The sequence below is a fragment of the Poeciliopsis prolifica genome, unplaced genomic scaffold, assembly GCF_027474105.1.
Source record: "Poeciliopsis prolifica strain line A6 unplaced genomic scaffold, Auburn_PproV2 SCAFFOLD010, whole genome shotgun sequence".
In the NCBI taxonomy this organism is placed as follows: Eukaryota; Metazoa; Chordata; class Actinopteri; order Cyprinodontiformes; family Poeciliidae; genus Poeciliopsis; species Poeciliopsis prolifica.
Genome location: NW_026562385.1, coordinates 12,769,638 through 12,782,948, shown reverse-complemented (window position 1 = coordinate 12,782,948; position 13,311 = coordinate 12,769,638). Strand labels below are relative to the sequence as shown.

The following is a 13,311-nucleotide window of genomic DNA, read 5'->3' as shown; positions in this document are numbered from 1 at the left end:
TGAGGACAACTGCAAGATTTTTATTTGGAAAAATATTTTCCTTCCACCGAACCATCCTGCTCTTCCTTTGTGTTCGTCTCTCACCTTCATCCACAAAAAACAAACTGAAGTTTGTAACAGTGACTTGCTAAAGTTACTGGGTGTGAATAGTTTTGCGATTGAAGCCGTGCCTTGCAGAACATGAGTGAGGCAGACGGAGGATTTCACATGCATGGTGGCGTTCTGATGAGTGTTTGAAGGTGCTGCACCGCCTGCTGCCGGCAGTTACTTAGTTAATCGAGACTCTTTATTGGGCTGTTCTTCTTTATGAGTCTGAGGGGAGTCAACAGTTTATCCCAGAGGATTTGTTGTATGTTGTCCCAATGGGCCAAAACAGGAACATCAGACCTTGATAAAACTTTGAGAAATGATCCAAAATGCAAACTGAAAGTGAGAGGAAACTCTTCCTGAACGCTGAGGGTTCCTCTGTCTTCTGGATCAGTGTGGAACCGCAGTATTTTCCAGGTCTGGATAAAGTGTTAAAGGAAAACGAAAGTCTGGAAAACTAATAACTGCAGACTTTATCCCCATCACGATCTGTTCTCAATCACCCAGTACTTTGGATAGGACATGAAACAAGATGGGAATTACCACCAAGGACTTTCCACTGCAAGTATATCCATCTACAGATTCATTACAGTCCCACTGTTTTTCTGTTGTGTGTTTTTTTTTTAGCAGGTTCTACATTTAAAATCTCAGCTTTGCAGAAATATTTTCAGTTTATTGTCAACTTTAAAATGTATGATGTATGTGTGACATAACAGGGATTTCTTCAGTGTAATCAGTGTTAAGTGCACGTCAGCTCAGTGAGCCAAAGTCACCTCTAGGTGTCACTGTTGCTGTTTCGGGTGCTTCATGGAACGAAGTGTCAGATGTGAAAGTTCTGGTCTGTTGTTCTTGCTCTAGTTTTCTGTTAGAGCCACAAACCAAAAGAAAACAACAAGAGTTGCAAATGGGGAATTATTCTGGGCTGGACTGCCTGTGCACAGGAGCCAGAAGCTGGTAACACAGATGTGAAGCTTTTATCAGAAAGTACAACATACAGACAATATTGGAATTTGTAAAGAAAATTGAAGTCATTGCTTTAAGCCAAACATTTCCTTCCCTACATTTCATATTAAAAACAACCATAATACATTTTATTTCATGAATTAATTGGAAGTTGTACTAGCAGTGTTCTGAAGACATTTTGTCTAAGCAAAAGCTGCTATAAGGATTTGAACTTAGTTTTTCCAAATACACTATTTTCCTCACAGCTACTGTATAAGCACACTTCCAATTTCTTCTATTGACTAATTCATTTTGCAGTGTGATTTTTCCTCTCACTGTAACCAACTTGGTCACTTCTTTCTTTAAAGTGTGCACCACATCGGCGATCCTCAAAAAAGGTTTGGACTCTGGCATTCTACAGCCAACCTATACGCACAACTTAAGGCCACATGAATTCCATGACATGTACTGGTGCAGGTTTTGCTTTAAGGATGCTGATGGCAAAAGCATAGAGAAGATCAGAGTGAGCCGCATTGTGTCTTTCTAGAGTTTGAGGTTTGTTTGCTGAGAGAGGAGCTGTGGTCTTGCATGAGGTCTGGAGTGGTAGAGAAGTATGTTTGAGTGGAGCAGGACATCTGGGAGAACCATGAGACAGAAGTTCAAGAAAGAGGTGGGATGGCATCAAGGATTGGCTCGAAGCCTGTTCTAGTTTGCTTTGGTGACGGACAGGAGTCTCAGTGGATTAGGATGTTTGCAGATGACACTGATCTGCAGTGAGAGAAGGGCGCAGGTAAAGAGTAGTTGCAGGAAGACGAAAGACATTTCTGTAAACGAGAGGCACCAGTTGAATGGTGACGTTACAGGGAGTAGAAGTAAACGGTCAACAGTCCAGAGCTATGGTTAGAGTGAAGAAGAGGTGAAGAAGAGTAAGCAGGCAGGTTGGAACAGGTGGAGAAAAGTGTCTAGTGTGATAAACAATCAAAAGAAAGATGTTTAAGACAATAGAGAGACCATGTTGTATGATTTAGAGATGATGCCAATGAGAAACAGACAGGAGTTAGAACTGGAGGCTGTAGAGCTCAAGATGTTGAGAATCTCATTGGGGATGATGATGATGGTCAGGAATGAGTCCATCAGATGGATGTTGGATGTTAGAGATAAAGGCAGAGGACTGGCTGAAGTCTGGACATGTTCAGAGAATGAACATCGACAGTATCAGCAGAATGATGCTGAGATTGGAGCCACAGGGAAGGAGGCTGAGAGGAAGACCAACATAGGGTTTTATGGATGTGGTGAGAGGACATGTTGTCAACCGATGCGAGGACAGAGGACATGTTGTCAACCGATGCGAGGACAGAGGACATGTTGTCAACCGATGCGAGGACAGAGGACATGTTGTCAACCGATGCGAGGACAGAGGACATGTTGTCAACCGATGCGAGGACAGAGGACATGTTGTCAACCGATGCGAGGACAGAGGACATGTTGTCAACCGATGCGAGGACAGAGGACATGTTGTCAACCGATGCGAGGACAGAGGACACCGAGAGTAGGAAGGAATAAAAGACGGATGAAGAAAAGCCAAAAGGAGAGGCCATCACTCATGGTTTAAGTTTTATGTTCTTTAAACGTTAATGTTTTGTTGTAGCTTAGCTGAATTATTTTCAGGCCTAAAGAAAGTACTTTGTCAAATGTTCGAATTCAGATGTCGTCTAAACTTAAGGGTGCTTGTGATGACAGGAGTAGAAGGTCATAAATAGATGGATGTGGTCAGTGTTTGCTGGATTGTTTTTCTTCTTGTAAAATCAAGGTTCCACAAACCTAAGTTTTTATAGAATATTTTTCCTTTAGCTGATTCTGTTCTATTTTTAGGTCTTCTCTTCCTCTCATTTATTGGTTTTGTGCATTTTAACAGTTGAAGATATTCCGTAGGTCTTACATTAGATACGTTTTTTCTCCACTACATGTTTATCAGTTGTCTTGTTTCCATTTTTAATCACATCTCCCATGATTCCTCATTTCATAGTTACCATAGTTACCATGCCATTTACAACCCTGCAAGCGCTAATCTGAAATCCTTCAACCATGAAGTTAAAACCCTTAACTACTAATAGGAGGTGCTTTTTTTTTTCTCGGTATCATCTTAGGGACAGTGGAATACATTCAGAACTATTCGAAAGCAATTTTGCCACATCATCTAACTTTGGAAACAGTTTTTTTTTTTCAGATTAGCTGTGCTTGAGTTATCACCAGCTGCGCTTCCATTACAAATATGCAAAAAAATTATATTTCAAACACAACTGTGCGATTGCTGTGTTTTCCATCACATAAACGCGATTAAAATCACACGTGAAAAGGCTTAATGTGGCAACGGTGTTGATCATATGTCTTGTGTGAAGCGAAAAATGTGTTTCTGTTGCAAAATAAACCAATTTTGATACAGCCAAAAAAAAACAACAAAACTCATCAAAAAAGAAAGTTTTCAAAAATTGGTGTGTTTCCAGTAAGCCAATTTATTTCAAAATGTGATATTGCTAAATTATATGGTCAATGGAAACGCAGCTACTGATTCAAACTCCTGGCAAAAGAAAACAAAATAAGCAGCTTCAGAATGAGATTCAAAACAAACGTGGCTAGAGATCAGTTAAAATAAATCAAAATAAAAAACAGTATGTTTGCAGTATCTTAGGTTGACAACTTATCAGTTTCTTTTTTTTTTATTTATTAGCATTTGTCTTTCTCTAATTCATACAAGGTGAACCCTTAAGTCTTTGCAAAATTCAGTTCCCAAAAAATGTACAGCTCAATTTTCTCCAGCAAAGTTTACCCCTCAGAACCAGAAACGTTCTTTGAGGGAGCATCCAAGCTTTCAGAGGCAAGGTTTATTCTGTTCTTACACATTATATATATAAAAAAAAAAATAAAAAAAATAAAATAGTAAGGGTGGGCGGAGTGGACATATCCAGCCTTGAATGAACAGAGGCGCCTGGAAATTGGAAATTTTATATACAAACAGGTAGTGGTAGTACATGGGGAGGGGGGGAGAAGTTCCGTGGTCTTGAGTGGTTCTCCGTGTTTTCCACAACCCCACTATTCCATGTGAATGAACGAGTGACAGCGAAGAGGTGGTGGGGGGACTTGGAGGGGGCTGGGAGGGTCTGGTGCCCTGCAGATTCAGAGATTTATCTGTTGGCCTGTAGTTGGTGTTCCACAACTATAGAAAAATGCAAACATTCAATTTCGGCGCCGGCTGGTAAAGACATACAGACAAACCAAGCGCCATTTCTCCCGCTCTCAGAACAAATGGAACATCTTTTTTTTTTCCTTTTGTTTTTTTAGCATTGTGTATCATAGATGTATGTATAAGTACTGTATATTTATCCTCTACTGTTAATTTACAAGATTCCCTGATGGCCAGCACAGACAGAAACTGGAGGGAAAAAACAAACAAACAAACAAACAAAAGAAAAACACACAAAAAAAAGAAAAAGTGAAGTTTGTCCAATTTTACATACAGTAGAAACCAGCCAAGGGAAGAGAAAAAAAACCCAACAAAAAAACGCAGTGCTGCGATTGGTCCACTAGGAGGAGCACTGTGTGCCCTGATCAACCCCAAAGGAGGAAGAGACAGTGAGAAGAAGCAGGGACAACAAAGGGCTGACAGAGGAGTGACCCCGTTCCATTCTTCTTCTGTGTTGGGGTGAGGGTGGTTCGTCTTTATCGGATCTGGACAACAGGTTGGTTTGCTCTCTGGGTTGAATGTTAGTAATCTCCCTGTCCCCCCTCCTCCGTCCCTTCCAGATCGAGGTGGGAGAACGACGGAGATCTGACTGGCCCAAATCCCTTCCGACAGGAGGACAGACGCTTTCACTCTGTCTGAGGAGACAAAGACGTCCTGATCAGCGTCGGTGAAACTCAGCCAATCAAATGCAACAGCATCCTCGTTTATGGCGCCAGGCTGATTCCTGTGCGCAGAGTTAAAAGCTGCAGTGGTGAAACTTTTACCAAAATGTTTTTCATAATAGTGGTATCAACTTTAAGTTGTAACATTTTACGGTTATGGATGGCGGATTGGATTTTTATGCAGGAATCATTATGAGAAAGTAGACGGAAATGACACATGGCTATCGAGTCTTACAATAATTTCTGGGATTATTTATAATCCTGTAAAATGTGTTATGACATTGCAATTTCAGAGTCAGGAGGCTGTTGGAGGCTACAGCAACAATAAACATTACCAGGCAAACTGCCCAATAATAAACTTTATCATTGTTTACGTTGTCAATAAGTCATTTGTTTTGTATTTTGATGTCTTCAGTCTGAGTCCGATGCATTGTGCTGTAACTTTTTTTAAACAGTTCTCTGGAGACAGTTCCTGCTCTAACGCTTTAAAAAGGATCAGACCGAGTCATGGCTGCATAATAGCGTTGAGCATTGAGACTAAGCACACATAATATATCGGCACTAAAACATCAGTATCAGTCTGGTAAGTAAAACTGGGCTGATATTAATAACCGGTGTTTGGAATAAAAACACGTTTTTAAGTGGGTGTGTAAATATGTCCTGACCTTATGTGAGTTTCTTTGCTTTGTTGTAGAGCGAGTCGACCACTTTGCTCATGTTCTGAATGGTCTCCAGAGCCGCTTCGTATGTCTTGTCCACCACCGGCTCGTCGAACACGATCAGCACGCCTTCACCTTGGTCCAGAATACCTGGAGAGGGAGACGCGGCACGAGTGGAAACCCTGGGAGAAGCTCCATCAGCGCAGAGAGAAACCCCAAGCAAAGCAAAGCAAAAAAAAAAAAAAAACCTACCATGAAACTTCTGATCCAGAATCATCTGAGATAGTTTCCTCTCTACGTCTCTCTGTAACACACACAGTAGCCGTTTCTCAGAAAAAAGAAAACGAGGACATGAAAGAGACCTGAAGGAGCTCAAGGTTCCTCCCGGTGTATCATAAGCCTGGCGGGCCACCAGGCTGAGCGTAGTTTATTCTAAACAGGGTTTTTTAAAAACAAATTAAGCGAGGTATGTGGTTGACTCTGTTTTGTTTTTTTGTGTTGTTTTCTTTCTAAATTATGATGCCAGCTCATTCACGTCTGAATTTTTGTAACTTTTAACATTTTTTATGGTGGTGATTTCCCTGACGGCCCTGCCACCGAGAACGGCTTGGCAGGTCTTCATGGGGGAAACCCTGGGAGATGGAAAACCTAAAGACTGGCAGCGAGGCTTACCTTAGGGAGCTTGATGAGCGAGGAGATGTGTGTAATCTGTTCAAAAAAAAAAAAGGAAACAAACCCACATAGTTTCAACGTGCTCGGCAGCGGTAAATATATCAGAAGCTGGAAAACTTGTGCCTTCGGTGGAAGAGCGTCTACCTGCACTCTGGAGAAGGGCTCGATGACACGGATGAGGTTCTGCTCCAGCAGGTTGTCGTACAGCTTGGTCAGGTGGGTGCTGATGATGGGGTCATCCCTCAGCTCCGCTTTGTACTCTGTTAGTGCCTGAAAGTCGAGCAGGAAGAGCGTCGTCACGAACCAGGGGAGCCGTAAAGGTTTTCAAGGTGAAAGAAGGAAAAGAAAAGCAAAACAAGAGAGACGCAGCAGAGAGGCCCACCTGTTCAAAGTCTGCCAGCGACCGGTTCTTACTGGCTTGTGCCACACATTTCAGGGAGTCTGTCTGTAGGGAGGAGAGAAGGAATGAATCAAAGTGTATGGAAGGAACGTTGTTTATTCACCGAGATGAATTCAGAAAAAGCAAGTCAAAATATGATTCACAGGAAAATGAATCATATGGGCAGAATGTGTGATAATCTGGGTGTGTGGACATATTCATACTCTGGACATATTTGTGCCATGTTTGTTGACCAACACAAACCCAGAGCTACGAGAAGCTGCTTAAAATATTTACTTGCAATTAATCGCAAAGAAATTACTGATTTTCTTTTTCAAGTCCTCTTAATGCACCACAACAGAATATTTTTAATCTCTATAATATTGTAATAAGCAGTGGAGTGGAACAATCAACATGTCTAATGCAAATGTATACTGATTATAACTGAAGCAACACAAATCATGACAAATATTGTGCAAGAAAATCTATAAAGAGAACAATCTACAGAATTTTTTATTTTTATTTTAATTGCACATGTAGTCCCACACACAACTACTTTATTTCACCATCATGGTGATACTTGAAGGTAACAAAGAGACTGAGTGCAATTAAAAGGAGTCAAAGTTCAATGACTGAAATGCAACAATGATAAATGTGATACAGAACCAGGACTATAAAATAGGGTTAAAATAAAACTTTTTATTGGGCTGTTTTCATGTGTTGCATATGTTTGATGCAAAAATAATAAAAGGTCAGATTTTATGATGGAAACTGGCTCATATTATCATGACAAGTATTATTTATTGATTAGGAGGAAGTTCATAAAACCAGGAATCCTCAAACTCTGCAGAACTTTTTCACATCAAGTTGCACATCAGTTCAGATTGACGGACTAGTAGACTAGACATGTAATATGACGAAATGTGAAGAAAGACCCGGGACTATGAATACTTTCGCAAAACGCAAAGAGAACTGGGAAAAAAGGTTTTTATAAAAACTGAACCGAGTCGTACCTGTCTGCCTGCGTATCGCAGAGCAAGTTTGCCACTGATGAGGGCCTGGACGTCTTCTGGGCTACAGAAACAGAAAAAAAAGAATAATTATTACGTTGTTTTTGGGTTTTTTTACACTAAAACTTAAGTCTCCTTTTGACAACTTCACGGAAAGCCATTTTTGATTTGTATGCCTCATGGAGAGTTCATGAGTTCAGGTCAAGGTGCTAGATCCCCTCTGCTGTGAATGCAGCACTCACGCATTGAGCATGATTTTGCAGAGCAGCATGTATTTGAGCGCGGTGATGGCTCTGGGGCTGTCGATGGAGTCGTAGCCCTCAAAGGCCTCGTAAAAGTACGAGTACGCCGTCTTCCAGTCTTTCTCCTCCGCTGCGTGAATGATCCCTAGAAACACACACACACACACACACACACACACACACCACACACACACACACACACATCAGGTAACAAATTTAGCTGGAGGATAAATTGTCCCAAAAGTTGTTGTGATGATATTGTTGTTTTGAGACCCTTTTCAACAAATATAATGATAATGGCTTAAAAATAACATTATTAAGCCATTATTATAATGTCGCCTAGACCAATCAGCTTTAAATACGAATGAACATTTAACACTGGAACTGGAAAACAAATAAAAACAACAGAAAGAACAGATAAAATAAATTATGAAGTTGCTGGAGCAAGACACAAAAAGGTCTAGTTAAAGCACCAGACTGAGGAATTTTTTCATCCCGTTTTTAGTAAAAAAAAAAAAAAAAGAAAAGAGAAAAATTCAAAAAAAATCATGCAAATGGAAATTTGATTTTTTTTTAATGCAATTAATTCATTTCTTGTCATAAACTAAGTTACTGCTTCACACAGAATCAGGTCTGTTCCATTAGGGCCCCTGCAGGCGTTCCTCAGGGTACCTGACTGCATGTCCAGCGCTGCCTGCAGTTTGGGCGGGCAGTAGATGGCGTTGGCGGTCGTCCTGGCCGAGGTGAGGGCGGCGCGGGCCTTGGGCAGGTTGCTGAGTGCGTGATACGTCTTGCTCTCCAGCAGCTGGACCTCCACCAGCAGCGCCTTGTCGTCCATCTTCTTCAGCTCCTGGAGAAGCTGGGAACCTGCGGGGTCCAACGCACCGGGGGTCAGGGATCAAACTGCAGCTCAGACTTTATACACAGGCTGCCCTTTCTCCTCCGAGTATACGGACGTTGCCAAGCAGCATGCAGGATCACCACTCACCGAGTTGTAGTGCTTCCTGGTAGCATTTTGTGTCGAAATACAGAGAGATGAGTCGAGCCTGAGGAGAGAGGAGACGGAGTTGATGTGTGTCTGTGTTCTGCTGACCTCTCACCTCTAAACCTGGTGAAAATTCAGCTCTGCCCTGTTTAAAACCCCACAGCAGAGTGGGCTTCACAGCAGGGCTGAACGACACGGCTGAAACACGAATCACCATGTGAAGGATAATTATTGACTAGTTTTCAATATCTGAAATGAAACCAAACTGAATGTTACCTTTCCTGTTCTATCCACGGTTTTCTCTCCACGAAGCTGATTTTTTGTTTTTAAGCAGTTATGAGTGACTGTGGCGAAACATGAAACTGATGCTACGCAAAATACTCAACAGCTTGTTGCCAGGTAACCAAAGAGTGAATGAGTTAGTTGATGTCAATCTTCAAACACAAATAAAATGGATTTATTTTCCCACCTTAACAAGACCTGGTAAGTAACATCTGAAAAAATGGTCTGGAGCAGGACAGCGGGCCGCAGCGGGACTCACCTCGAGTGCCTGTCGGAGGAACGTCCTCTTCTCAGCCTTGGCCCACTCGATGCACTCCAGACAGAGCTCCACCTCCTGACCTGTGGCTGCCTCCATGTCCAGGAACAAGTCCAGCAGGGAGCGGACCAGCCGGGCTGCTTTGGCCTTGGAGATGGAGTTGAGGAAAGGGCGCACATACTTCAGGAGGCCTCCGAGCTCTGGGAAGACGGTTGGGAAGACGAGGTTACTGTTCACAAGGTTCCTCCACAGTTCTCACTTCTTTTTCAGAAAATCTTAAAAGAAATCTTAAGGAGGACAGATGGAGAGTGAACAGGTGGATGGCTAGCTATCTGGTGGAATGAGCAAGTAATTGAATGGATGAACAAATATTTGTATTAATGGATAGAAAAACAGATTTCAAACAGACTGACAAATGGGACAGGCGTTGTCCCATTTTAGACAATGGGATTTGATACACACAAAAAAATTCTAAATCATTTTTCTCTTTCCACACCAGGTAAAAACTAATTCTTCATTTTTTTCTAGCCTGTGTTCAAAGTCAGTGTTTGGTTTTTATTTTAATATAAGGACAACATAGAATTTTTGCTGGAAAATCTGTTGTCATTTTATAGAGGTGCTTGCTATTTCTATTTTTAGATTTTAAAATGAAAATAAACATTTTTATCATTATCTTATGAAGTAAGAAAATTATGCAAGAAAATAACTCGTATGTTCGAAACTTTTCAGAAAACTATTTCTAAAAAGATTCAGCTGTTAATTGTAGTATTTGCAGCAAAAACTGAGTCCAAATATTCCATGACAAAATAGAGAAACTGCTAAAACATGCATTTGATATTATACCAATTTTAAAGAAAAACATTAGAAATATTAGCTGAAGTTATTAAAAGCCATGTTAATCATCCTAAGAGCCACTTATGGCTCCGGAGCTGTGGCCGCAGACCCGTCACTCCTGACCTGGAAAGCCTCTGAAATGCTGAAGTTCTTAGAATCATGCATGAAAAACTTCTACACCAACATGGCCTTTTCTTTTCATGGTGTTTCATTCCAACTAAAAAAAACTGAAATCCAAACTTTTGGAGGCAAACTGAAACAAAACACTTGGTGTTCTGCTTGAACTGAGGTCAAAGCAGCCAAACAAAGCCGTTTCCCCTCCTCGGTGTGCCTGAATAAGAAAGTGATCAGGAATGGAGCTCAGGCTCTGGTTACCTGCTGCTTGTCCAGTCTTCGCCAGCAGCCCACCCAACTCCAAGATGCTCTGCTCCTTAACACGCACCGCCTCCTCATCGCTGTCCTGGATGTCCCGTTTCACTAGAACATACACACACACACACACACGTTTACACAGCAGTTTTATAATGTGTTTGGTTTCAACATGAAGCACCGGTACGTCCGAGCGCTGGGGTTAAGATTCTGAAAGGCACCGGTACGAAATGAAAGCATTCTGTCTCGGACTGACTGGGATACATGGCAAAGAGCCAAGCGGCTAACAAAGCTGCGAAATACCACAGAAGACAAATTAGGCAAAAATATGCACATAATCCACCATGAGAAAATAAACACCACACATTAGCCTGTTATAAACCAGCAAAACCAGAAGGGAACTTAGTTGTGTAATTCTACAGGGCTGACAAGGAGTGTTTGTAATTTTCCTGACGGCCCTGCTATCTGACAGACTCGGGAGAAGTAGCTGCTAACAACATTAGCTGTCAGCTAACGCAACTAGCCGGCTGTCAGCGAACTTCCAGCAAAATCAATGAGACCGGCTGGCTAGCGTTAGCTTAAGCACAAAGCTACCCGGTATCCTGCTAACCGGCTAGCCAGGCTGCTGCTGACTCACTGTCCAAACAGTACAGAAAGGGTGACGGTCTGCTCTAGGCTAACTCGTGTAGCGTAGCTTTGCTGCTAACTAAACAGCGTACGGCTGATGGACAAAAGTATAGAGTTTGAGTCGAATCGCTCAATGAATGTATCCCTACTGTCCGGCAGAGTCCGTTCCATTTACCTATAGAGTGTAAGATATCGATAGAAGCGTTCCGGTCAGTTCCAATAAGAGACCGAGCTCTCTGAAACTCAGCCACAGCCGCGGCTGCCATCTCTCCGCTACCAGCCTCTGCTCTCTCTGCGTGATAGTCTTCCGGTTCAGTGGGTCACATGTTCGGTACGCTGCTGCCCCCTAAAGGCGGGTTGCAATACATGGTTGTTTGTCATGGTGAGAAGAAAACAGGTTCATTCCAGGCCACATCTTTTACACCAGGGGTCTTCAGAAATGTTGTCACGTGGGCCAGAAATGGTCACTGCCGAAGTTCACGTAGGCCTAAACAAATTTAATAATTGTAAAAACTAAAATCATTTTGCAATATCATTATTTTAAACCTACTCACCAATAAGCTAAGTGTTATTGTTTTAATTAAGCAAATAGTTCACTGTATGTTTGAACATTAAAAAATGGTTTTGCATGTTGGCCTTATAAAAAAAAGGCATTATTTTCAAGCATTCTATTTCAAACCAGAAACAAGTGGCAGAGTTCAAGCCAAGCAGATGAGGGTTAATGATGGAGCAGAAATTCACAAACAGGATTCTGGCATAAGCATCAGTCTTATCCAAATGAGAAGACAACCATCCTTGCATTGACTGCAGTTTCCGACTCTGTAATCTCACCAGTAAGGTTGTTAAACTCATCCATTTTTACCTACCTGGAAATCCAGAATTATGGTTGCACCAAACGCTCTTCAGTTCTCCTCAAGTCTCCTTCTGGACTTCAAAGTGAAACCTTTTAGATTTTTCTAGATTCCTAAACTTGACACAGAGAAGCTGACTTTGTTGATATGTTTTAAAACGCTGGATTAGTTGTCCTGCGATGGACTGGCAACCTGTCCAGGGTGTACCCCGCCTCTCGCCCACAATCTTTCGCTGGAGATACGGAACAGCACCCGTCCTGACCCCACTAGGGACAAGGGTGTAAGAAAATGGATGGTTGGCTGGATTGTTAGTGGATTAATGCATTCACCAAATTACAGAAAATACAAAAACCTTTACAAAAAATAACTTGGAAATTAATTTTTTTATGTATTTGTTGAAACTGTCACTATGTTGTGGCAGTATGTTATGAGACAGAATCTGCGGGAAAAAAAAAAAAAAAACTCTTCTGCTTCATCCAGTGATGACTAGAAACAACCAATAACAGCCAGGAGGCAGGTCTTGGCATTGTCAACATGGCCACCGACAACGCAGATAAACAGGTAAGTTGTTTCTTCAACAACTTTTCTGACATTTAACATGAGTACACAATCTTGATTGACTGCTTTAAGACCCTCCTTCTGACTCTGATTGGTTGTTTGTGGTCGGTGCTTTTTTTTTTTCCATACAGCAACAGCAGCTCAGGGAGGAGGTTGATCGTTTCACAGATTATCATATTAAACTGTCATGACATGGTTACAGTTTTTACACAAATGTAAAAAAACATTTTGTGAAATAACTTATACACAGTAGATTTAATGTAGTTACCATTTTCACTGGATAATAAAGCATCTCCTCAACCATTTGGGGTGAATTTCTTTTCATGTGATGTTATAATTTGTGATCTTTCACCCTACCTCACGTTAAGTTGTTTATTGTAAAGGTGATGAAATATGGAAAGGCTCCAGGAGAATGAATACATTTGCAAGGCATGGTAGATAAATGAGTCAAAGCCTTGAGGGTGTCCCAGACCCCTGAACTGTTTTCTATGGTCCCCAACTGCAATTTCAAGAATGAGATTTGGCTCCAAAAGCAAAGGCGTCTTTCAATTAGGACAAAATTAGACAAAAAAAAATTACATATGATACAGAATATCCAAATTTTGATAACCTGGCTTTTTGCATTTTCTTTTAATGTTATAGTAAATCTGTCCAT

General features: G+C 41.5%; 1 protein-coding gene across 2 annotated transcripts; it reads right to left on the bottom strand.

The window, feature by feature from the left end:
- Window positions 1-3,518: 3,518 nt before the first annotated feature.
- LOC129363223 (26S proteasome non-ATPase regulatory subunit 11A) lies at window positions 3,519-11,551 on the bottom strand. Of its 2 annotated transcripts, none has more exons than XM_055035188.1 (13): window positions 11,423-11,551; window positions 10,627-10,728; window positions 9,421-9,617; window positions 8,883-8,940; window positions 8,567-8,761; window positions 7,895-8,039; window positions 7,656-7,716; window positions 6,646-6,708; window positions 6,408-6,533; window positions 6,264-6,299; window positions 5,844-5,895; window positions 5,598-5,741; window positions 3,519-4,905 (listed from the first exon to the last, which is right to left on the bottom strand). In XM_055035188.1, exons 1-12 carry the CDS (start codon window positions 11,511-11,513, stop codon window positions 5,599-5,601), a joined length of 1,269 nt encoding a protein of 422 aa, XP_054891163.1. In that variant the 5' UTR covers window positions 11,514-11,551; the 3' UTR covers window positions 3,519-4,905; window position 5,598. The 2 variants fall into 2 exon arrangements, with proteins under 2 accessions (XP_054891163.1, XP_054891164.1); XM_055035189.1 differs by having other exon boundaries at window positions 3,519-4,901.
- Between the last annotated feature and the right edge of the window lie 1,760 nt (window positions 11,552-13,311).